The sequence below is a fragment of the Podarcis cretensis genome (assembly GCF_951804945.1).
Source record: "Podarcis cretensis genome assembly, chromosome: 6".
In the NCBI taxonomy this organism is placed as follows: domain Eukaryota; kingdom Metazoa; phylum Chordata; class Lepidosauria; order Squamata; family Lacertidae; genus Podarcis; species Podarcis cretensis.
The window spans coordinates 61476492-61503241 of NC_137175.1; the positions used below are offsets into that span (position 1 = coordinate 61476492).

Consider the following 26750-nt stretch of genomic DNA (forward strand, 5'->3'; position numbering starts at 1 on the left):
GTAAGCAAGTGCAAAGTGATGTTTGGGTGGGTGTCTGGGTAGGACTAAGTTCCTGTATATGCTTATGGGGTCTGAACTGGCAGGGGCTGGCCAGAAAAGAGATAATGATGCATAGCTCAATGAAAATGTTGACCCAGCACATGGCAACTGTAAAAAAACAACAAGAAAAACACACACACCAAATTACTTGTTAGGGATCATTAGAAAGGGTTTGAAAATTGGGGTGGGGGTGGGAGGAATGCCAATGTCATAAGGCCATTATACAAATTATAGTGCATGCAGACTTGGAATACTGCATATGGTTCTGGTTGGCACACCTCAAAGGGATATTAGGCAGCTGCAAATGATTTAGAAAATCCTGCCGGTGGTCATGGAGCTAGAGCAAACTCCGCCATGAGATGTTACAAAATTTTAGTTTAGAGAAAAGGGCCAGGTGGAACATGACAGGGGTACACAAAATGTGTGCATGGGGTGGTGAAAGCAGATAGGAGTTATCCCTCTCTTGTAATACTAGAACCCGGGACTATCCAATGTGACTAAGCATTGGAAGTGTCAGTACGAAAAGGAAGCACTTTTTGCACAGCACGTAGTTAAATTATGGAATTCACTATCCCCAAATGTAGTAACGGCCACCTCCTTTGATGGCTTTGAAAGGGGGTCAGATAAATTCGTGGAGGATGGAGTTATCAGTGACCACTAGCCATGCTACCTAGGCACTATGCCCAGTTTTGGAGACAGCTGCTGGGAAGCAGGTTGGGCTTGGAGGCTTCCCATAGGCAGCTGGCTGGCCACTGTAGGAACATAGCCTAGATGGGCTTTGGTCTGGTCCAGGAAAGCTCGCCTTATATTCCTAACTAAGGCCTCTTTCATCCATTTGTTGATTCATTCCACATGCATGGAGGGGAGGGAGGGACTTTGCCTCATGGTCCTGTCCCAGATGTTCCTGCACCCTGGCTGCAACATCCACACATTCCTCAGGATTTTTGCAAACATGTTGCTATGTATGTGCAGTTGTTGGGGGTGGGGGGAGTACTGCCAGGGAGACATCAAGCCACTCATTTATCCTACATGTGGCAGATGCAAGTTAATGGGACCTGAGTTCAAGTCAAATCCCATTGCTTTCATTGAGCCTCAGCCATGGCTGGCTAGTTTGATATATTTTCCAGTTCATCCTCTTTATTGCGAATACAGTGGTGGATTTGTCCAGCATGGCTTCACCAAAACATCAGCAAACCACCACTTGTAAGTACTTTTTGAGTGATAGTGATCAGATTATTTCGCTCTTCTCCAGAGCTCCCTGCAAGGGTGTCTGACTTATTGAGCAGTCTGCATTGCTGCATTCCCATTGCTGCCTCATAATGGGATAGGCCATATTTCAAGTGCTCTGGTGTGTTAACCCAGAACAACACTATTCATTGGTGTTCCCTTTGATTCCTGAAACATCTTGTTCTTTTACTAAGAATGATAAACTGAAACAGGCCACTGCAGCTACTGTCGATCTTTCAACAGGATGCAATGGAGAAAATGGGAAGAGTTGGGAGAGTTGTGCTGCCAAACCACAAGGATAAAAGGTAATGGAGTCTTGTTTTTCTCTTCTTCAGCTTATCGGCGTAAAAGAGCTACACTGTCTACAGTTAAAGCTGTCTACTCTTGACTTTTTGCATGGTGCTGGACAGAGATTAACATATTTTCCTTCTTTCTTCGCCTCTCCAATGGGAAAGACACAGGACTTATCAAAACATGGTGGTCATACAAACTTAAGGAACTACATCAGTTAGATGTGCAAATATCTCTGCCATCTGAATGCTTCAAAGTACAGAAAGTTCTTTTGAGGTGAAACCAAGATATATACAGGCATCCCCCACTTAGGCATCACACACGACTGTGTATTTGTGTGGTACTGGGAAACAAATAAGTAATTTAATTCAAACCTGGAAATGGCAGGATAGACCTGGAGAGTCCCCGTGGCTCGCAAGGAGACCCTCCCTGGAGCCCAAAGAGAACTTCAATGTGAGTGGAGGAAGCCCTGAAGGAAACTAGAGGCACAGAAGGCTTTGTTTAGGCTGCTCAGCCTCCCCGCCTAGCAGCTGACATGCGTGGTAGCACAGCAGCAGCATCCATTTTCAGCACGTCCTCAAGCCTCCAGCTAGCCCAAGCTTCTATTCTAGTTGAAGAGAGAGGTTTTGTGGGGGGTGCTCCCCACTTATTTGATTTTCACTTATGCACATGAAGGCCCAGAACGTAATGCTCACATAAGTGCGGGTGGGGGGGGGAGAATACCTGTATTTCAGCCAAACATAGGGCAGCCAACACAGTGCTTGAAGACCCTAGGTATGCTTCTTTGCTGTAAAGGTGATAATTTGCAGGGCAGAAAGGGTGAACAGGAGCTGCTTAAACTCTTCCCTACCCAGTGCTTTTCCTCTGCTGCCCTTCACATTTAGTCACCTGCGCCCCCTGCTGTCGCCCCACTTGTTGTATACCCTGATACATATTTACTGCGTCACTTGAGCCACTGGAAGGGGAAGGGACTACATGGAGTAAAGGAGGAAGTAGGGTAACGATTAAGCAAGCAGACCTCCTGATCATAGCCAGGGTGTGCAGATGTGTGTTGGCCACCATGTGGTAGGTTAAAAAGATCTGAAAGTATAGCAACCTCTACGTATGGTGAAAACTCTACCCCAAGTACTTGGGAATGTTGAGACAAAGAAAGAAACTGCAGATAATGCAGAAATCTATGTGGCTGTTCAGGAGCTGGCGTTTCCCTAGTGTGGTGCTTCAGTTGCCAGCTAGGAGGTAAATGAGAGTGGGGGGGGATTTTTTTGGGGGGGGCATGCAATTAGGAATGGGATATGAGGAGGCAGCAAACTAGCAAACAGTTCACAGAGCAAATAAGTGCAGAAAGATGTATTCATGGGCCCAAAAGAAGACTAAAAGTTGAGTTAGGGAGGTCAAAGAAGAAGAAGAAGAAGAGTTTGGATTTGATATCCCGCCTTTCACTCCCTTTAAGGAGTCTCAAAGCGGCTAACATTCTCCTTTCCCTTCCTCCCCCACAACAAACACTCTGTGAGGTGAGTGGGGCTGAGAGACTTCAAAGAAGTGTGACTGGCCCAAGGTCACCCAGCAGCTGCATGTGGAGGAGCGGAGACGCAAACCCGGTTCCCCAGATTAGCAGACTACCGCTCTTAACCACTACACCACACTGGCTCTCAAAGGAGGAGAAAAGTCCCTGAATGAAGGAGATGCTATAGCAAGAACCGAAATCTATCACTGCAAAGAACCAAGGTTAAATAATATTGGAAAAACAAAAGATGGCAACTGGGATGTTTGGGATGCAAGACTGTTGTGAGTGGGTTATTAAAATGCTCATCTGCAGGGCTATTTCAGGGTTACTCATGTACGTACTTTTGTAACCCAAGAAAACCTTTAATATATTTTTTATTTCGAAGCTGTACAATAGCTTTCATTTTTTCTTAATGCAGCTTTGCTACATTACTGTGCTATGCCATATTGTGTGCCCCAATCAGATATGAATTACAGCACATGTTGCTTCATAATATAAAGCAGTTGGGGGGGGGGGAGAGAACTTATTCAAGAAGTGCTACAGCACCATCTACAGGCTTAGTGGAAGGTCTACAGATGTACTAATTGATTCTTCCAATTTTTATTTTCAATTTGGAATGAAGACTTTAATCTGGTTGTAAGTTTTTAGTATAAGAAAACGTAAACTTTAAAATGGAGACAGGGCAAGATGGATCCAGTTTTTTAATAATGATAATAATAATAATAATTAATGAAAGATGTGTTGGAAGTGTTCACAATTTAATCCCCCCTGACTCCCACAAGCTGGGGGAGTGGGCTTGTATTACTATTGTGTATTCAGCACAGCCATTGCTTTAGCAGTCTGATACATTGTCACTTGCCATGGGGGAAATACAAGGGCAGGAAGGGCAGCTTCCTAGTTTAGAATGTTTTGAACTATGCCTTTGAAACCTTGGTCTTTATTAACATGTCAGCCCAGACACGTGCAATATATATACAGATTAGGAGGAATGCCACTGCTGATGAAGACAATTTCACACACATTTCTTTTGCTTCCCGTCCCCCTCCCTTCCCCAGAAATTACCAGATTCCCTCTACCTCACTTTTACAGCCTGCGAATGGGGAGCCTGCAAGAGTGAGAGAGGGTATTTCTTCTTTTAAACAAATCAACCTGCATCTTTAGTGTCAAACTAGGGGTAAAGTTTATGGCCATAGGCATTTTCCAGGTAAGCTCTCTCAAAGGACACAGGAGCAGCACAAAGACAATTGTGTGCCCTTGCACAAGTCCTCTTCACTTCGGTGAATGTGACCTGCACAAAAGGGGTCATCGTAGATTCTTATTTTCTTTTCTTTTTTTAATTACAAGTACAGTACTTTCCTAGAGTTTTCATTGCTTCAATTTGTGCTTTCCCCACAGATTTTATGACAAGAAGTACCAGGTGTTTCTGAAACTCGTGGAACATCAGCGGGAATACAAAACCATCATGCAGAGTTTGTAGACACCATGAAGGAGAATTACTCATGGCGTTGGAAGAGTGGTGGTGTTCCCCCCACACACACACACATTCTATTTCTTGATTCCTTTATCTAAATCAGTGATGCTTCATAATGTACTTACATTTCTAATGTTATAAAAATACGTTGAATACTTTATTGCCTGTTGAGCAGGTTCTCTAAGCTACTGCCAAATACCAAATCAAAGAAGGAGCTTTTACCTCCAGTGAAAGCAAATGACAAATTGCTATGAGATAAGTCAGATGAAGTCTTACAGTATACAAGAGGCCCCACAGATCATCTGTACTCTGTATCCATGGGGCCTCTTTTAAAGGACTCACCCTGTATTTTTCCTTCCTACCATCTTAGATTGGGATCAGCTTTCTGCTATAACCCGCCACCATCAACATTTACAGGAAAATTAATCTAGAACTTCCATAAAATTCCTCTCCTTAAATATTTCATAAGTTTATTTTAGCTCATCACTAAGAGTTAAACACATGTCCATTTACACCCTGTGGGTATAGTTCACATCAAAGGTCAGGATACCCTGAGTCCCTAAATAAATTGCCCTCCTCCATTTTCCTGGGCTCATTCTCCTACTCTATGTCTAACTTTCACCTCTGGGCTTTTCCTTGCACACACACACACACACACACACACACACACACACACAGTTCTCCCCCAGGTTGCTATTCCCTAGCAACATAAAGGAAGGGTAAGGATTTCAGATAATGAGGTTGCGAAGTAGCCGGTTAATCTTATGGGTAGCCAGAAATAGCACAAATGTCTGGTTCAATTAACTAGATCTGCTTTAAACACTGTTGCCCCAGGCAGCATTTCAACGTTCGTGCTCTATAGCACCACCTTGCGGTAGAATGAGGCACAGTTAGATCGCAGTCCTTCACCTGCTGCCTCCCCCAGGATATGAAGTCTCTCAAGCAACAAGAAGCAGGAAGCAATTGTTACAGTAGGTGGCCGGAAAGATCCTGCCCAGAACAACCAATCTATGAGATTCTGTACTCCTGCTGCAAACCTTGTATCTGTAAACACATATTGCATTTGTTCTTTCTTGCCCTGCACTTGCTAACCCATGGATTGTAGCAATCGTATCACCAGGGACTTCATAAACAAATAAATATTAGGATGTGTGCACGTGCTAGAAGAAGAAATGCATGACAAGTTTCAGAACACCATGAACAACAAATATTTATATGCATTCATTCTTACGCACAGCTAACACATAAAAGCCCGAATTCCTTTCCACCATGCAAACACGTAACAGGCTACATATAAACTGGATTCATAGTGTTTTCATTGGTTATTTATTTATTAGATTTCTATAGCCGCCCACCAATAAATATTCCCCAGGTGGCTTGCAACAATATATTCAAAACACAATATATAATCATAATTTAAAAAGCAAACATAGACAATAAAAGACAGCAAAACAAAAAACAAAACGTCCTTGCATACAGTCGGGATTTAAAACCTAGTTTTAAAGCCTTGATGTACAACTTCTTTATTCACTCAGGTTTAACTGTACTAACTGCACTGGAAGAGGGAAGGTGCCAGGTAAGCCTCTCTGAGGAGGCAATTCCATAGCTGAAGTGTCAGTACCAAAAAAGTCCCTCTCCTTGGTAGTCACCTGCCTGTCTTCACTGGGAGGCACTCGGGGCAGGAAGCTTGAAGGGGATTCTAAGGTTTCCATAGAGATCTCCAAGAGGAGGTGAACTTCCTGGTCATTTTTATTTCCTTTGTATTTATATAGCCCCATGCTGCTCAAGACATCAGTGCTTATATCAGATAGCATGGATTTTCATTTGGTTTTGTCCTAAGTTACTATAAGGATGTGTATGAAACCTGCTTACAGTACACAAAGCCACCTTGAAACCAAAGCACAACTGGGAGCCTAAGCATAAGGAAGTGACTTTCAAAGAGCATGCTTATATCCAAAAGACTCAGATAACGGTGCTCCAAGGTGCCTTTTCTGATCCATTCGAATACCCTTGTGCCAGTTTTGGGGAGCATTTATTGATGGCTGGCAATATGAGGACTGTTGCAACTATTGGCAAGCATATCCAAACCATAATCCCTGTACATGTATCTGTAATACTGCACATGGCAAAGGATTATCTTAGATCAGTAAGCTGCTGAATCTGGAGGTCTGTACTGGACCTTCTAGCGGACAACGTTTTCCCCCTGTGTGCGCCAAGCACACACAAGTCTGCCTGTTCCTCTTTGTCTCCCTATAGTCTTTTAATGATGTGCAAAAAATCGTTTGTCGTTTTGAGGGCTCCACATTAATCAGAGTTGCAGTACGGTATTTTCATGTTTATATGTACTTCATGTTTTCTAGCCATATCTGAGCTGTTGAGCTCTGAAACAGTTGGATCAGATACTGACCACTGTGCCTTCTAGGAGTCAGTCTTAAGTACCACAAATGCGAAATTGTCATTTTAGAATGGCAGCAGTGCACTTCTAGAGACTTGTGGACATTGTTGGGTGTTAACCCATGATTAACATTACAGCCTCCACCCAACTGTTGCTCTTCCATAAACTCCAGCGCTGCACACCAACCCTTAGCATTCTTCAAAGCTAAGGCCATTCTGTGTCGCTTCCAGAGACTAGGAAAATCCACTGTTGTCTGGTTGGTTTCCCCATTATGAATAGCCGGCGCTTCAGCCCGTTATGATTCCAACAAAATGTTTTGCGTTGTAGAGCTCGTCATGTTCACCCCTTCTGATTCCATCTGAGAGCAAATGTTTATCATACAGATTAAAAGTAGGAAAACAACAACTAGGTCATCAAACACACCCAGAATTCCACAAAGAGGTTCTGGCATCAGATCCAATGAAGAAGTCAAGCACATGAAGGTTCCAAAACAACAGATGACAACTCTGAGGAAGAAGATCCACACCAAACCGCCCAGCGTGAAGATCCCTCGTACGGCCAGGTTGATGAGAAGCGGCATGTCATAAAGATAATCTGTGAACTGGACATAAAATTTGGGTAAGGTTATGAAACTCTCTATTTTTCCTCATGCTGCTGTTTTGGATTTGTTAAGTAAGAAGACGAGAATTATAGGGATGACTAAAAATCTGCCAGCAAGAATCCTTCTTCCTCCTTTTTTCCTAATCACCCTCATCCAGTAGTGATTCTTTCCTTATTGCCCCATTAAAAATACATGTTTTGCATTGTGCAAATTTGCCTAATGAGAATACTGGGTGCCACTTTTAAGAAGTTGGTTCGTTTTATGTGGCGCGCACACTCAAACAGGAAACCCACGCTGTGTACACACTCCCATTTATTCTGTGTTCAGTCCACTCCTATTGCTGGTTTGGGAAGCTCAGTGTATGCTCAGTGTTTACCACAATCCATAGCTATTCTGTATCTACCTTGTTGTCTCTTGTGAAATACTGTGTTCTAGAGTGTATTTCCCCAAACCAGCTTCGATCAGAATTTAGAAAGACAACGACCTTAGCTGCGTTTTAAGCCAGGAATGTCTAAAAGTTGCTACTTACAGGCCGAGGCTGCCCTGAGAAGCGTTTGTTGTAATCTCTGATGTCATACACAATTTGTTTGCTCGGCTTGTCGGGCTGATTTTCACAAGGCATGTTATACAAAAGAATGACCTTCAGGTAAAAAAGAAAAAAGCATGAAGCGTCTCTTTAGATTAGAACTAAAAGACAAATCAGTGCTGTATTATGCTTTTAATAAGCCTTTTGTTATTATGTCTTTGACCCCTGACTCATAGGCTTTCTCCTCCAGTGGGTAAATTTCCTCCCCGGCAGGCTGCCTTCCTTATTCTGCTACCTTTGCGCATTGTGCCAAGGCAGGCAGCTAGCGGCCAAGATCAGAGGAGTATAAGGAGTTCATCTTGGGTGAGCTGAACGCAATGCAAGAAACCAGCCAGCTGTAATAAAAAGCCTGCTGTAAGCGCATTGTTTAATATTTGATAGGTGTTCGCTGATTTGACAGGCATCAAATGAGAGATGCAGATGTTTTGTAGTAGCCTGCAAATTTATAAGGATTATTCCTGGTACATATTTCCACCTCCTCTTGTGACTGCCAAAGAGCAGACGATCACAAGAGAAAACTCTTACTTTCTGTCTGCAGATTGGGCAGCTGATTGCTTCTAGCCAAGGTCCATGTTTCCAGTATTCAATCAGACAGGAACCTAAAAAAAGAAAAGAAAGAAAAAGTAGTATTGTGAGAACTGAAAACCTGCATAGCACGAAGATTCCTTCATCACCCATTAATCCCTTTGTCACCATGATCCAGTTCCCACACTGAGATTACATTTCTACCTGAAAACTATTGGAAAGGGGGAAAAAACCCCAGGCTGTTCAGTGTTTAGGGACACTGCTGGGGATAGTGACAGAAACAGATGCTGTCAGAGTTACTTGCCACCCAGGTGTGACCTACTTTCAGTAAAATGTGCGTGAAAATATGGTGTGTACAGTGGTACCTTGGGTTACATACGCTTCAGGTTACAGACGCTTCAGGTTACAAACTCCACTAACCCAGAAATAGTACAGTGGTGCCTCGCAAGACGAAATTAATCCATTCCGTGAGGCTCTTCGTATAGCGTTTTCTTCGTCTTGCGAAGCAAGCCCATTGACAGCTTAGTGGATTAGCGCTATTAGCGGTTTAGCGGCTTTTAGCGATCAGCTGTTAAGCGGCTTATCAGCGGATCAGCTGATAAGCGGCTTAGCGGCTTAGGAAAAGGGGGAAAAGGGAAAAAACCCGCAGGAACTCGCAAGACATATTCGTCTTGCGAAGCAAGCCCATAGGGAAATTCGTTTTGCGAAGCACCTCCAAAACGGAAAACCCTTTCGTCTAGCAGGTTTTCCGTCTTGCGAGGCGTTCGTCTTGCGGGGCACCACTGTACCTCGGGTTAAGAACTTTGCTTCAGGATTAGAACAGAAATCGTGCTCTGGCAGTGTGGCAGCCGCAGGAGGCCCCATTAGCTAAAGTGGTGCTTCTTGGATTACATATGGTGAATTGATAACCAAAGAAGGAGGAAAATGGAAATTAAAGTCATATGAACAAGTCAAAGAACATGTTTATGATTGGTTGCATTATTTTCAGGTTAATGAAATGTTTAAAAAAGACATTAAAGAAAGTGGTTATGCAGAAAAAGACTCAAAGTTCCAGACAGATGTGATAAATAATAATTGTAAAATTTTGTCAAAAATGTATAAAATATTGTTGGAATGGAATACGAAAGATGAAGAAGTCAAATCGGTAATGGTACAATGGGCCAGAGATTTTGGGTACAATATACAGTTTGAGGATTGGGAAAAACTGTGGAAGGAGACTTTAAGATTCACTGCTTGTACGGCATTAAAAGAAAATGTTATGAAAATGTTTTACAGATGGTATATCACACCGGTAAAATTAGCAAAAATGTATAAGACGTGTAATAAGTGTTGGAAATGTAAGGAAAAAGAAGGAACGTTTTATCACATGTGGTGGGAGTGTAAGAAAGTGAAGGGTTTCTGGGAGATGATTTATAATGAAATGAAAAAGATGTTAAAATATACATTTGTAAAGAAACCAGAGACCTTTCTTTTAGGAATTACAGGAAAGGAAATAAGAAGAAAAGACTGTAAACTTTTTCAATATGCAGTTACAGCAGCAAGAACTCTACTGGCCCAGAAATGGAAACAAGAGGAAATACCGACGATAGAAGAATGGAGACTGAAGCTGGACAGACTAACCAGGAAAATTAGATATCTTCGAGACCAAAAGTTCATTGAGGACTGGGGGAAGTTTGTTGAATATCTGAAAAGAATATGTGATGTGCAAACAACACTGGTGGGGTTTCAAGAAGCACCGTGAAAGCTGAGATACATTGTTAAAAAGAAATAGAAGTGGGAGGGAAGTTTAATGGCAATATAATCAGAAGAAATGCGTAATTGAGAGGTAAATACGGATGATTGTCAGAGAAGCCAAAGGAAGTCCAAAAAGAACTAAATTTGTGGAAATTTCGATAAGATTGTATATTTGTGTTGGAAAATCAATAAAAATTATTTTTTTAAAAAAATAAAGTGGTGCTTTAGGTTAAGAACAGTTTCAGGTTAAGAACGGACCTCCGGAACGAATTAAGTTCTTAACCCGAGGTACCACTGTAGTTGATTGCAGAAAAGTAGCAACATTTAAAACCTTGATCCTACAGGATGTTGTTGTGTTTTTTTCAAAGCCTTCACCAACTCTGTCCCTGAAATTATTCAGATACCTCAGGTGATAGAGCATAAGACTCTTAATCCTAGGGTTGTGGGGTTGAGCCCCACATTCGGCAAAAAGATTCCTGCATTGCAGGGATTGCACTAGATGACCCTCATGGTCCATTCCCACTCTATGATTCTTTGATTTGACAATACACGTGGTTTTCTCACAGCCGTTCTGATATGGGCAGAAAAGGTCAGATAAAAATTGTTATGTACTGAGTTGAATAGGATTCAGAATGCAGCAGTCTGATTGGTCCTAGAACAATAGGATCCAGAATGCAGCAGTCTGATTGGTCCACAGGAGCCACCCAATCCAGCTCCGGGTGGAAGTGAATCCACAACCTGAGTGGCCTACAGGAGAATCCCGGAATTAGCCAATCACGTGGGGCCCATTGTGTAAATAATGTATATAAAGCAGACATTCTGGGGGAACTTCCACTCCTCCTCACCTCTATGAGCTGAATAAAGAGCATGAAATCCACTTTCGACTCTGAGTATATTTCAAAAATTAATGCAGATGCATACACCGTGGGATACTCCCAATATCAGGGACATGGGTAGGGGTGATCCCAGGGCCCCTGGATCTCCTACCCCCTTCTCCCTTCCTAGCCATTTTTTTGTTTACAGGGTGGCTGGGCACAATGTGGAGAACAGTGCCAGCAAGACCCAAGGCACACACACACCTCTTGCTTCATGGCAGCGGTGCCCAGAGTCTTATAAGCACCTACCAGCAGCCCTGCTCAATAGACTGAAGCTTTCATGAATAATGCTAGAGATCCATATGGGTCAACTATACTGCTTGTAACCATATTATAGGCACATATGCAGATCTCAAAACAGAATCATACCAGCTTTTCAAAGCACTTAAAAATCATGTTTTGTAAATCATTTTCCTCTGTTGACTCATTTGCAGTGACAAAGCAGGGAGGAAGAGCAGGTCCCCCCTTTTTTCCATGCTATTTCTGTATATATATATATACACATTTTTAGAACTGACCTCAAATCTACTTTTAATCCAGGAAGCTGCAGAGTTTTGTGTGCCCCCCCCCAAGAAACACTCTGTTGGCTATTAGCAATTAGAGAAAAATAATATTGGCCCAGGCTCAACTTTCTACCCCATTTCCTGGACATATGGTTCAAGATATAGGTGAAATTTGAAACATCTTGGAAGAAATATAGGAATTCCTGACGATAATACAGACTAACAATAATACATTCCCCCCTAGAAGTCATAGCCGATCATCATTTAAAGCCATCAAATAACAATATGAGTTTTAGATATGACACTTGCCCACCTTTGCTCTTCTTAGTGCCAAATTGAATTACAAATATAGGTTTCAAATAAAATGTTTTGAGACATAGGAAAACATAGCCTATCCAAAACATGTCTATGTCTATATATTTCATTTTAATTATTTACTTAAAGTGTTCAGCACTGGGTTGGGCAGGGGGACGAATGCTTGCTTATTTATTTATTTGTGAGAGCATTCCTTTTCAGCCCTGAATAAAGGCCCCTGACACATTTTACAATACTATAAAGCAATGCAACCATTAAATAATTCAAATTATTATAAGCACCATTTTAGCAAATATTAAAAGTGGTGTGGAGTGCCTTCCATCAGCTTCAGCCGGTGGCCCAGCTATGCCCCTACCTGGAGAAGGGATAGCCTAACCTCTGTTGTCTATGCTCTTGTAACCTCTTGGCTAGATTACTGCAATGCGTTATACGCTGCCTCTGAAGATGGTTCAAAAAATTCAGCTGGTGCAGAATTCGGCAGCCAGGTTGCTCACCAGGGCAAGATGGTTTGAACATAGTACACTGATCCTGGCTGGATTGCAAGTCTTGCCAATTCGATTTTAACCTACAGGCAGGTTAATATGAGAGAAGGCAGTTCTTCAGATAACCTGGTCCTAAATAACTTAGGGCATTATAGGTAAGAACCAACACCTTGAAATGAGCACATGAATGAACCTAAAGCCAGAACAATTGATGTAAGACTGGTGTAATGATCTGCAAAGTGCAGATGATAGTATTCTTCCTGCTGCATTTTGCACCAGCTACAGTTTCCAAGCCCTCTTCAAGGGCAGACCCACAGAAAGCATGTTGCGGTAATCTAACCTAGACTTGACCAATGTACGTGTCACTGTGGCCACTCTGAAAAAGGAGTCAAGGAAAACCCTTGAGATTATTTATTGATCCTATCTCTTCTTGGTACCATGTATATTGACTCGTTTGCTAGAACGATATGGACTTGCTATAGCAAATTAGTCTTTGGGGTGGGAGTTTCCACTATTGGACACTTAACTCATTTCTGCTTTTTACTTGTGCCATACTAACATCAGAATGAAGAATGTAAGGGAAGAGGAAGTGGTTCCTGTACGGGTGTGATTAAATGCATGAAGGATCTTGTTTTACAGCAGAGAGTTTAATCAGATTATATCAGAACCCTTTTCTGGCTTTGTGAGGCATATATACTGCATGCAGATGGGTTGCAATATGATTCAGATAGGCATAGTGTCATTTGGGGGCAAATGCTGTATAAATGTGGGGCAGTGAGAGTAATATACTTTAAAAAAAAACCATTTTGTAGAGCTGTATATTGGAGATTGGCTGGTGTCTCAGATTCAGTCACCCTTAAGAGCTGCCTGATCTGAAAATCATTAATTTTTGTTTTAGGCTAGAGTTATAGATGGTGCCGTGGTTTAAGAATAAAGGACAATTGTGACAAAGAACTTTTCCAAATTGTTGTCGTCTCATGTGATTAAATGCTTATTTGTTGCTATAGGTCCCAAGAATGTCATTTGTTGTGGAGATCTGACTTTTCCTAGACCTGCTATATTTTATATCTAGTAAAAAGCTGTGTTTTCCTCCCAGCTAGAAATCCCAGCTAAATTAAGACACCTTTGTGAGAATCACATGATACAGAAGAAAAGCAGACCAGTGCGTTGAACCTCTGAAATCTATAATACAGTTGACTGTATTTGTACAGAACAAGCATTTCATTATCCCTCCCTGGAAGAAGTCTGATTTTAATGTGATGCTGTTGTTAATCTTTCCATTAAGTCCTTAATCTTTTTTGATTCTCGTTTTCTTTTTTTTTAAGAAGGGCTTCAGTAACCACAGTGAAAAGCACTGGAGCAAGCACCTTTTATCTGCAGGAATAAGTGTTTTCCTTAAAACTCCAATGACTACAGCTTCAATCCAGCTGTGAGGAAAGCATGAGGCTGGAGCTTATGGCTTTAAGAGTAGCCTCACACATTGTGGGAGTAAACAGGGCCTCCTAACCTTGACCTGTCTCGCCCATGGCAGTTCCAGCTATGTCACAGACTTACGGCTCCCCCACTTTAGCTGCTAAAACAACAGGGAGAGGCTTATGCCGCAGTTGTAAAGTGCAACAGAGATGGGCAGTTCTCTTCCACTTCACATTCCTTTTTTTTTAAAAAAAAAAAATGATACACCAAAAAAGGAAAAAATACAAATAAAAACAGTGATAAAGACAATATTAATTACAAATCAATAAAGCAAAAAGTGGTCCTTAGACTATAGACCCGACCTCCCGTCCATTCCTTATTTCAATTATATATTATTGGTTGCCAACACACACTTGTATCTTAAATTAACTAATTATTGGTTTATCTTAAGTTTCATATCTTTCTTAAAGCTACTACTAAAATTATTCAAATGCTGCTGTAACTGTTTTCGAAATAAACTTTGAAGACTTCCCATTTTGAGATAAATTCCTGTTTTGGTTTGTTCTTAATTTTTTCTGATAAACTGTCTAACTCCGCATAATCTGTTAGCTTTTGGATCCATTCATGAATAGAATAGAGGGGATTTCATCGCTCTTCCATTTTGTAGCGATAAGAACTCTTGCTGCCTCTTCCACTTCACATTCCAAAAGGCTAGAGTTCCCACTGTTACCTTACAGTATTTTACTGCTACTGCACTGCTGTGGTCCTGGAGGGATGGGACTTGTCTGTGAACCCTTAGGACATGGTTCAAGGCGCCAGAAATAGCTGTGGTCTAAAATGCTAGTAGCATGGTGCAGTGGTGCTTTAAAACAGTAATATTGCTGGCTGCTTGAAGGAAAGTTTTGTTTCTGCACATCACCCTAGAATGTTCAGTTCACCATGAGTTCATGAAAACATTGCATTCTGACTTGTTCTTAGTCTGACCTGTTTTTAGTGCTTGGTTGACCATATCTACGGATGAATGCTATATATTAATCACTAGTAATTGTTTGTCTTGCCATATTAATCACTAGTTATAATTTAATAAGGAAGCTTTCACGCCTGTCCAATTTTGTGTTCCCTTTCCCACCCTTTAATCTATTGATGATTAATGTCTATATGTAACCTTTGCTTTGTACTTGCGTTAACCAATCAGCAACAAGCACATATGTGGCAATGCTCTGTATTTGTGTTAACCAATCAGCAACAAGCACATATGTGGCAATGCTGTAATATTCAATAAAAGAGACTCCCCGAGACATGCTTGAGAGATGCCTCCCATATGACACCCACCACTCGTCTGTCGTTTATTTCAACCCAACACTGCTGTTGTCCTAGCACAGGAAATGAGGCAGTGGCAGCCACCAACACCCCTGTGTTGCAGCAGTTCCAGCTCACTCACTCAAGCTTTTTGGAGTTGGTATGAGGTTTCATCTTGCTCTGGCACTTGAAACCTTGCGCCTGTTTTTATACCAGGAATGGGAGCAGCAGGGACAGACCTCTTGGGCTCTGCCAGATGCTGTTGGACTACAGTTCTCACATCCCCTGGTCATTGGTCAAGCTGACTGGAGCTCCCATTGGAGACATGGAGTCCCACAATATCTGGAGAACCACAGGTTCCTCAGCCCCATCTTTGCTGTAAGATCTGCTCTAATGCTGTTTTCTATTGGGCAGACTGTAACAGGCAACCTTATGTATATTTACTATAGTATTTACTTCCCCAGAAACAAACTCCTGGTGGAGTTTGAGAATCATACATTAAGTCCACAGATATTGTAGCATCGATACTGTTAACGATACCAGAATACCACTGGTGGTTGTTTCTCGGTGATGCACCCATGATGGGGAGATTGCAGTCGCCATCTTTGGGGTAGCAGTTGGAGAAACTGATTCACAAGTCCTCAAAACATCACGTTATTGCAAATCCCTCAAAAACCAGTGTGAATTATCAAATATATTAGGCGTGGGGGAAGGGGAGTTAATTTTAAAGTGGGTGTTGCCTTTTGCACCCTGAGCTTGGACTTGGGATTCTGAAGAGGGAAAATTGAACGTGTGGGTGAAATCCAGGATATTTTATATTTAAGGTATAAGGAGTTGTGGGATACGTAGCACTAAATGTGTTGCCTATTCCCGTTTTGTTTTGTTAGTTGTTACCTATCAGTTTTCCAACTAATAATACGTCCTTTTGAGTTACTGGGCCCTCAATTCAAAAACTTGCTATTAGGTTAGAATAATGGTTTTGACTGCAAGTTGCTTTCGTTCTCTTTTGCTATAGCTTCTGTTTCTTTTGGCATTTTGCCAACGCTGTCAACTCCACTGGAGCTACTAAGGACAGAGCTGATACTCAGGGGCTCAGAAGTATCCGGTTCCTGTTTATTGTCGACAAGACTTCCTGGCTATCATAGAACTTCTTAATGCATCATTAGTAGGTACTATAGCAATGGATAAAGGGAAGTTGTTGCTGCATCTTATTTAAATATAAAGGACAAAAACTGTTATGTGTGTAATCACACCGGACATCAAGGTTAGCAAAAGCATTTTTCAGAACTGGATCATTCACCAGTGAAAGTAATTCCTTAACTTTAGAGAAATGAAGGCAGGGCCTGTCAGTTCTCTCCCTCTCCCTCTCCCTCTCTTTCTCTCTTTCTCTGAAGAGCCTCTCTTTCCTTGGCTAGGATAAAGAGGACCAGGTGTAGTGGGGGGAAATGTAGCTTGTGTCATTTCATACCTGGATGTGTAAGCCATTGGGCAAGCTTTGAGCATTAAGTGGAAGAGACGTCTGTAGGTGGAACAGTATCTCTTGGTGCAGTTTGGTTTTTTTGTCTGCAAGGGAAATATCAATTCTGTATGGGGACCTGCAGGAGTACTGGGCCTTACCGTCCTGTTAGTTATCAAAATATTGAAAACCTTATTTAGTTAAATATATATTTTTACAGTAAAGAAAGCAGTATTTATTAAGTGGGATCAAATTAATCCATTTGAATTAATTTATTTAGTGGGAAATTTCCTACTGTCTCGTCTACATTTTTTTCTTTAAAGCCTGTCTGCACAAAAGATATGTAGAATCAGGCAAATAAACAAGATTGAAATGGATCTAGACTAAATTAGTTGAACTTGGCTCCTGTTGAAATCAGTTGTACTTAAGTTTTTATTTCAGTTGGAACTAAGTTCAAGTAACATACAGTGCAATCCCATGGCTGCTTACTCAGAAACAAGTCTTGCTGAGTTCAAAGGGTCTCTTACTCAGTGGTAAGTGTGGATAAGATTGCAACCTGGGTCTGGAGCCAATCCATTGTCTTTTATATGCCCTTCTCCTTTTATAGTTATGTGCAATGTGAAGGCAGCTATATGTTTATAAAATGAATATATGTGTGGGGGAAATAATGATCCTATTTACTTACCACAAAATAAATGTCCACAGTTGGTTTCTACGGGGCAAGTAGTAGCCTGGAGGCAGATTGGGCAGTTTACCTCACTGTGGTAACATCGCTGCCACTGTCTAAGAGATTCCTATTGAAAAAGAGAGAGAAATATGTTTTTTTAAAGGGAATACTTTACTCAGTGTGGATATGTTTTTAGAGAGATAAGAGATAGAGATGTAAACTCCAGTTGATTCATAAATTGTCTTAAAAAAAACACCTCTGGAGAACTAAAATTGCCTTGCACAAACAATCACTATCTTGTTCTTTATTTACAACTTTTGTGCAACTCAGCAACTCAGGCCAGGAATGGGGAACCAGTGGGTCTTCCAGCTGCCAGCTCCCATCAGCCCCAGATAGCATGGCTAATGGTCCGGGATGAATGGAGTTGTATTTTAGCAACAAATGGAGGGCCACAGGTTCCCCATCCCTGTAGGTTTCCTCTGTAAAGTCTCCAACGTGCATAAAATTTGCAGGTGCAAATTTTTATGTGAGGATGCAAACCTAGAACTGCTTTAATTTAAATAGAAATACAATGCATCTCGTTATAAAGGGGGAAGACTGTGACTGGGTGACCTATGTGCCTGCTGAGTTTTCTGTCCAGGCGTTAAAAACAGTTAGTGAGCAATTTCCAGGCTCCTACTCTCCCTCCATATGGCTCTTTCTCTTTGAAGCAGGCTTAGACTAGACCAGGCTTCCTCAATCTCGGCCCTCCAGATGCTTTTGGCCCACAACACCCATGATCCCTAGCTAGCAGGACCAGTGGTCAGGGATGATGGGAATTGTAGCCTCAAAACATCTGGAGAGCCAAGGTTGAAGATGCCTGTACTAGATAGCCCTTCAAACAGAGGAATCCTGCATGCCTGGATAGTTCAGTTGGTTAAAGTGTGGTGCTGATAACACCAAGGTTACAGGTTTGATCCCCGTATGGGACAGCTGCATATTCCTGCATTGCAGGGGGTTGAACTAGATGATCCTCAGGGTCCCTTCCAACTCCATGATTCCTCTCTAAAGTAGGACACATGGCTACCCAATATCAGAATACCAAAAAACAAAAAAGCTTTTGTTGTGTGGCAAGTCCATATGCTGTCAAGACAGGAAAACCTGTTTAATGAAGTCATTCTGTTCCTATAAATTCAGCATATCATGTGTCAAGCCTCTGTTTTGAAAAGTAATCCCGCTTTTTGTTTTCTAAGTTTCATATCTTACAAAAGTAGGAAATGGAGTATGTTTCTAATTAGGTTGCGAAGAACCTGGACCAAGAAAATCCAGCTGTTGCAGAGAGTAGGGGAAGTCTGAAAAGCTTTACTGACACCCGTGACCCTGGCACATATCAAACTTCTTTTGTGTTTTTCATACTGTATTTTAAAGAGTTGCAGATCAGTAAACTTACTAAGTGGTTTCTCGTGGACAAATGGGGGAAACTCTTTTCCAGCAGACTCATCTCTTGACTTAAATGAAGAAATCTGTAAAAAGGTTTTTTTTAAAAAAAATTGTTTATAAAACTTTAGATGGGGTAATATTCCGTAGAGAGAAACTGAGTAAAGATACATAGAACAAGTAAACATATCAAATTTCTATGGCAGCCTGCCAATCCATGCCGCCCCAAAAGAGGATTTTCCTCAGTTTTAATAGTGTGATGCTTTCTCCTCTTCCTTCCTTACCCCCCCCCCAAATTATTTATCCTTTAGATTTAAACTGTACAAGCATTGCTTCAGGTAATACCTTTATCTGTTCCCATATGCCTTCAGCCTAGGTGTTTTAGTCAGATGCTAATTAAGTCACCCTCAGTAAATATGTAATACAGACAAGCCCACAAGTGTCATAAAAGGTATCACATTGTGCCTTACATGATCGTTAACACTGTTATATTGTTGCCTTAAATCATATTAAACTGGTGCTGATAAATCCAGTGATCTCTTAAAACCAGAGGCTCCAGTAAGCATACAGAGCTTTCCTATTGGGGAGCATTGCCATTCATTCCAATGGCAAGGGGCAGGCATCCCACATGCACAGTCTTCCAGCGCACATGGAGCTGTCCCATCCACTGAAGTGAATGGGGAAGCTCACAGTTGCCTGGAGCTCTATGAGTGCATATTATTGTCAAGTTCTTGTTTAGGTACCGACAATGCAAAATAAACATTTAAGTGGGCAGTTTTGAAAGTAATAACAATCCCCTGTTTTCTACGGAATCCGTAAAACATGTATTTCAGCATAGTCTCCGCTAAATTGCAGCCATTAAGTTTTGCTTAAACTAGGCACAAGCTGTGTGTGTATGTGTCTAAAAATTAGAAGACACCTCAAGGGTTTTTCTCTCTTTTTTGCTTTATAGCATTTATCCCCTTGGCATGGTTAACCAGAATTTTTTGTCTCGATCAAAGTGAAGGTCATCAAGTAAAACATCTCTTCAATTTGTAATGAAGCAATGTCCAGACTGAATCCCAGCAGAGCCTGCAGCCCTGAACATATTTCAAAATTGCAAGAGTCTGTGGATATTCGGAGCCCCCAGTCAGCACACACAGGTCAAAAGAAGCTGCTTCCTTATCTTTGACCTGAGACCCCATTTGTAGTTTAAGTGACTGTTGGTTTTTTAAAAAAGCAACAGAGCTGCCCACTGTTTATCTTGAACTAAGTCCAGCATCTCAAAAAGGTTATAAAAAGAAACGAGCATCGCACAAGAGATAGAGTTTCATTTACGCATGTGTATGCTTTTTGAATTCTTATATTTAAACCTCCCTGCAGCTGCATGCAGGGCTCTAATATTAAAACCCAACGCTAATATCTCCCCACCGCCAGTTAGCTGCTTTTATCTGGATATTGCAATAACACATGTGTTTAATTAATTCGGCTTGTTCATTTAAATTCTAGCTAATGGTTTCTGTTAATAATAAAACAGAAAAGAGTTTTAGGGAGGAAAGTGGATTATGTTTTGCCTAAATGGTGAATTTGCTATTTGATCGAACTGGCAGGCAAATGTTTGTTTAAAACAAGATTCCACAGCCTTTTGAGCATAAAAATGTACTAAAAAAAAAAAAAATACAAAATACAGTATCACAAACTATTTCTACAGTTAAAACCACTAAAGAAGGGTCAGTATCAGTACACCCTTTAACTATTAAAATACCGCTACATGTTGGGGAAAGGAATCTCATGTTAACCTTGCAGTGAATGCACTGTCACTTGGCAATTTGTTCTGCGAGGTAAGTTCCTCTGTAGCCAGTGCTGCCCGCCTCTCTTCAAAAGTAAGGGCCCTCAGAACAAGAACTCAAGGTTTTAAGAAGTCAACCCTCACATTTGGACTTGAGGCATATTGGAAATCCCACCTCTGATTATTTTTTTCTTGGCAGTGAGAAAACTTTGGCTTTTTCATCGAGAGACTGAGCCCCCCAAGGTCTCCTCCATGTCACTTGGACAGTTCCTTTTGGAAAATAGGTCAGAGATAAATTACTATTCTTTGGTAGAAGAAGGTGGCTCCTCCATGGTGGCACAGTTGCTGCCAGCCTCCCCCATTGGTTGTTGCCCACAGCCTCCCCCATTGGCTGCAACCCTCTGTGTGCCCTGGAAAGGTACTTAGGGTTGAGGGAAACCCCACTCGCCAGGACAGTATGGGCTATGATGCAAAAGGCTACAATAGATAGGGGCAAATCTGCAAAAATCACGTGCTCTACCTTCTCTGAATGGAAGTGCTATCTGCTAGCACAAAACCACCGCTGGATACCACCTATAGCTGCCAACTTTCAGATTTGAAAATAAGGGATCAGCAGCCTCAAAAATAAGGGCTCAGCAGCCTCACCTGTCCCGGGGACAGTCTACGGGATATCTAACAATCTGGGATAGCAGCAGGAAACGGCGCTGGAATAAGGGAATTTCCCGCAAAAAAAGGGAAGGTTGACAGCTATGATGCCACCCTTTGTATAGTAGTTTAGTTTTAGCAAAATGATTACATCATTATGCTGCTTTGTACAATGCTTTCTTGCTTTAGTTTGACAAATGAAGAGAATTCTGTTGATTTTATTGTTTTGTTTTAATGCATCAGTTCATGCACTAGTGATTAATGACTATAATAACTAATATAAGGCTAACATGGAAACAGTGAAAAAGCATTCTGGTGAGTCAAAAGAGGTGGAAATATTATTATTATTATTGCCAGTTTAAATCTACTGCCGTGTTTTTAATGTGACTTATTTATGATCCTACAAAAATCACATTCCAGCCCACCCATCAGAGTATCTTACCTGATCTCAGAAGATTTGTACAGTGAACCATGCACCATCCTCACTTCATCCGAAGCCTCTTTAAAAGCCTGTGGCTTCCTCTCTGCGCTTGGCTGACAGCAGTGTGTTGTGAAGCAGAGTCTCAGCCCACACTCCATTAAAGCAGACCATTCATTCCAGTTAATTATTAATTGGCTTCACTAATGTCAAGGTTTTGCCAGGGTTTCTAAATACTAGTGGAGGGAACCATCTCTTTCCAGATTTGCTAAGAGAGGGATTTTACAGAAAGAAGAGCCTTTTCCTTAATGCCGTGAGTGTCTCTAGCAAAATGACAAGATCTCAAGAAATAACTATTTTCAGCTATGAGGATTCTTAAGGACACATTCCACATATTTGATGGTGAAGCGATTGAAGCACGCTATTACCGGTACAGATAAGAAATTAGTAAAAGTAAAGCAGTAAAATGAGTCAGCCAAGAAAGCTGAAATGCACTTTAATAAATCTATAAAGGCTAGTTATGAGTGAGGAGGGAAATAGTACGCATACAAAAGTTTTATCAGGCAGTACTGTATTAATATGCAAGGCTAAGTGGGGATAGGAAGATGTGGATTATAAAGTACTAGATATGATCAGCATGAATTCCTTTGATCTTTGCTTGCTAATAGTTAGACAAAAAAAATCACGTTTTAACACAGCAGGAAATTTTAACCCTAAGCAATCCAGCTAATAGTAGTATCACTGAGCTCAGTTCTTATAATATACAGCCTAAAGTTGGCCCATGGACTAATCCTGGCACCAGATGCTCCAGATTATGTGAGCTTAGATTTATATGCAGTAGACCAGGGAAACAATGGCTGCTAGCTGACATGGAAAAGTGCAAAAGAATAGAAGGTGGGGTTTTTCCATAGACCATACTTTCCTCCCCCAATTTTCTCATGAATTGGACACTATATGAACTTCTGTAACTGACTTTTGTCATCAGTTATACAGAGTTATGTTCCAATATGCTTCAAAATGATTAGATCTAATATTCTGTGTTAAATATCATGTAAGAAAAAGTTGGGTGGAAAGGGTAAGCAACAATGACCGCTCCCCGCCTAAAACGGGGGTCGCCCTTTGCGTGGACGCGTGCAGCCCCTAGATCTGGAGCGGATCCAACAGCATAGGCTTGGCTTTGCCTTCCCTCAGGTGGGATACCTGGAGGTCTCCGCCTACCTCAGTCAGTTGTCCAATCCCACCTGGGGGAAGCGTTGCCAAGGAGACCAGGCCAGGTAGGGGAGGGATTACCTGCCCACACAATAGAGGGAGGATCTTACCTGGGAATCCTCACTTGGCTCCAGAGCTTCTCCCACCCTACCCACCCTCAGTTAATGTCTTATTTTGCAGGTTAACTTTTCTTCACAGGTTTTGCAGGTTAACTTTTCTTCACAGATATGTGGGCGCTGCTACGTTAAGGTCGCTGTTAAAGGGCCGGAAAGGAATTTCCCTGCATTGGCAGGTTTCGCCTTTCCCGTAGCAAAACGTCACAACTTTGGCGGTATCAGGCCTTGGGCGGAATCCTTTAGTCCATCTTCCTCTTTGTGGCGGCGATACCAGGGTTCCCCGTTAAAGGGGTTTCTGAAGGGAGGCTTTGACCGTACGCCGTAAGGTCATCATTGCTCTCCCCTGCGGCGGTGGCGTAACGGGGGCGGCTATCTCTGCTTGAACATATGTTCTCCATCCCCCCCCACCCACACACTGGATAACCCTGATGCTCCCTAGGTCCCCGGCTGGGGACTGGGGAGGGAGAACGCCCAATGCCTGAGCCAAGGTCTACCCACATTTGAAATTTAATAAAGTTGTGGCCAATTTAATCCCATAGCACGTTGTCTTGAGTCGTTGTTCCACATGACAGGGAGGACCGTGCGGGATCTGGGGACTCCGCCTGTCCACGCAATACGTTGAGCAAGGCATAAAAGTGAGTACAAGACCAAGGTCTCATCCACATTTCCTCTTGCCCTGCTGCTTGTCCCTGGAGAAAACTGCTCTTTAGCACTCAATTGGAGCAAATGGCAGTTCGGGTTTTCTCTGCATTGACATTTGCTCTGATTTGACACGAAATGGTGGGTTTTCCCTGGGAAAGAACAGAGCAAGGGGGAAACCCACTCAGACCTGAGTGTTCTAGTCATGGGACAAACAGAACTGTAGACAAGCCCAAAGATATATTATTCTAGATCGTGTTGTCGTTCTGTTTCCTACTGCAAACAAGTGTAATAATTGAGCATGGTCCTGCTGTTTTAGTAAAGAGTAAAATTGAAGAATTTCCATAATAAAGCTTTAAAGGAATTCTGGGTTTGTATTGAGAAGATTCTTCCCCCTAGGCACATGATCTTGTTCCATTGTGAGAAGTGTAAATGGAGAACGTTGACTATTTGCATGCATGGGCAGGCCTAATAGTTTGCAAGAGTGTTTGCAAGAGTGTGAAAGCTTGGCTTTTAGAACAACTATTAACCTATTTCTTATGCAGGAGCAAACCATGACACCAGCTGTCAATGAAAGGGCAAGAATGAAACATACCAAACCAGTTGGGTTTGGGAGAGAGGAAACTATTCCTGACTCCAAATTTAGCAAACAAACTCCATTCAAGAACTTATGCATGCCTTTCCTGGACATCAGTGCTATGAGTAGACTTTTTGCAGTTGCCTTCAAAAAATAGAGGCAGTGTGGCACAGAAATATGAAATGCTAATGTAATTCCAACACTGTGCTGATGGGATTGCTTTACGTGCCATATTCTGGAATATTTGAGTGGCAGACTACCAAGTTTCACTTGGAGCAGGTCTACTGGTAGGAATTCAGCATACCACTAAGCAGATCCCTCCATAAGCACAAGCATTCCTACTTGTCTGATGAAACAATCAGCTCTTTACTCACCCTGCATGCTCTTCTGGGGGTTCTGCAAACTCCCATGAGCCTGTTTTGTGTGTGTGTGTGTATGTATGTGTGTGTGCATGTATGTGCACGCGCAGGGGACAGAGAGTGAGGGAAAGCTCCATTGGGCTAGCAGAAGCCTTTGTGCAGGTTCCCACTGGTGGGGCTCATTCAATGAATCTCCTCCCCCCAAAATTAATAAACATGATTCAGTTAGGTCCCTTAATTTATTAGGTCTGCTCTTAGTTGAATACCACCCATTAGATTCAACTCTTACTAGGAAACAAAATACGATAGAGAGGCAACAGAGCAGGGTTGGTGCAAAGCTGACATTCCACCACTTTACACCAAACTATCCAAGCAGAGGGACGCGGGTGGCACTATGGGTTAAACCACAGAGCCTAGGATTTGCCAATCAGAAGGTCAGAGGTTCGAATCCCCGCGACGGGGTGAGCTCCCATTGCCCGGTCCCTGCTCTTGCCAACCTAGCAGTTCGAAAATATGTCAAAGTGCAAGTAGATAAATAGGTACCACTCCAGCGGGAAGGTAAACGGTGTTTCCGTGTGCTGCTCTGGTACACCAGAAGCGGCTTATTACGCCAGCTCCCTCGGCCAGTAAAGCGAGATGAGCGCTGCAACCCCAGAGTCAATCACAACTGGACCTAATGGTCAGGGGTCCCCTTTACCCCTTTATCCAAGCAGAAGAGCCCCTGGCATTTCCTTTTGAGGCCCCTGTACAGTTTCTTTAATGGTGTATCATCACAGTGATAAAGCAGATCTGACGATTGGGTGACTACAAAGCTTCAGTGCAAAGGAGGTATTCGAAATACCGAGAGTTGCGTGGGAATTTGGAGAAGTCAGCGGAAGTAAGCTACAGATGGTGTTTAATCGGCCAAACTCAGACCTTGGTCTGGTCCTTTAAAAAAAGCTTCCAAGTACCAAAATAGAAATGCATCTATAAATAGAAAGTGTAAACACACAAAAACTGCCTTAAAATAGAAAAGCATAGATAGCGGGTGCACGAGAAAAAGAGCATGATTAAATTGTGTGTACACATGCCGAGGCACAGTTCCAGCAGAAACAGAGCACTTTGCATTTGACCAGACTGTTGCATTTTACACACACACACCCTTAACCTATGTAGATGATTTTCTTTATAAGTTAATCATTTGCGCTACTGCTAGATCTTGACAGGTCAAAATGTGCTAACTTGAAAACCAGCTGACACCATTGGTACAATAATTATTTGCTTGGGAGCAATCAAACTCAAAGCATCATGTATATACAAAGCTCTGAGGACAAGAGAAGCTACCCATTTCCCCCCAAAAGGCAATGTATGCACCATGGGATGCATACCTACAGTTTCTCCCCTCCATTGGAGTGTTGCATCTGGGGGGAATGAATTTAGATTAGGAAAGCATACCATTTCCTTTGGTGGGTAAACAGAGCCTTAGTCAGAATTTTATATGCTTTTATTGTACAATTTGACATATTGTAAATGGATCTTGATATTTTGTATGAATAGTGTTTTATACATACAGTGGTACCTCAGTTTTCGAACGCCTCCGTAGTTACATGTTTCAGAACTCTAACACCGAAAACCCAGAAGTAAGTTCCTTGGTTTTCGAATGCGCATCGGAAGTTGAACAGGAAACGCGGCTTCTCTTTTGAGTTTTCCGTTTTGAGGCTTCCGCTTTCAGCTTTTGGTTTTCCAACATTTCAGAACTCGCAACGGATTTCTGAAATAGATTTTGTTCGAAAACCAAGACCACTGTATTTTTATAAGTAAATAATCCGAAAAGCTTTTGAAGATTTTTAAAGTAAATATACAACATTATATGCATAAATGAACTATGCATGTCTGCATTTTTGAAGTGCTACACACAGTAATACACACACACACACACACACACACAGTGGTACCTCGGGTTACAAACACCAGGTTACAAACACTTCAGGTTACAGACTCCGCTAACCCACAAGTAGTACCTTGGGTTAAGAACTTTACCTCAGGATGAGAACAGAAATCATGTGCCGGCGGCAGCGGGAGGCCCCATTAGCTAAAGTGGTACCTCAGGTTAAGAACGTACCTCCAGAATGAATTAAGCTTGTAACACACACACTCTCTTTTTTATTAAGTTTTACACAAATATCTCCAATTAACAATTTCCCAATTAACATATTTTAATCTTTTGGACTTCCCTCAGCT

The 26750-nt window shown here is 41.9% G+C and overlaps 2 protein-coding genes across 5 annotated transcripts in view; one reads left to right on the top strand and one right to left on the bottom strand.

The window, feature by feature from the left end:
• FGGY (FGGY carbohydrate kinase domain containing) overlaps positions 1–4690 on the top strand; it is a 145964-nt gene extending 141274 nt beyond the window's left edge. The window contains exons 15-16 of the mRNA XM_079982128.1: positions 1510–1571; positions 4457–4690. Coding sequence (XP_079838254.1) covers positions 1510–1571; positions 4457–4538 — 144 coding nt within the window. The 3' untranslated portion in view covers positions 4539–4690. The remainder of the gene's footprint in view (positions 1–1509; positions 1572–4456) is intronic.
• A 1041-nt stretch (positions 4691–5731) lies between these two features.
• LOC307219153 (E3 ubiquitin-protein ligase RNF170-like) overlaps positions 5732–26750 on the bottom strand; it is a 38747-nt gene continuing 17728 nt past the window's right edge. For 3 of the 4 annotated variants that reach the window (XM_079982158.1, XM_079982160.1, XM_079982161.1), the window contains 5 exons: positions 18813–18885; positions 17402–17510; positions 8640–8713; positions 8058–8168; positions 5732–7528 (listed from right to left, as the gene is read on the bottom strand). In XM_079982158.1, coding sequence (XP_079838284.1) covers positions 7223–7528; positions 8058–8168; positions 8640–8713; positions 17402–17510; positions 18813–18885 — 673 coding nt within the window. In that variant the 3' untranslated portion in view covers positions 5732–7222. Of the gene's footprint in view, positions 7529–8057; positions 8169–8639; positions 8714–17401; positions 17511–18812; positions 18886–21654; positions 22709–26750 lie in introns of those variants that run through there. The other variant, XM_079982159.1, reaches the window with a different exon arrangement.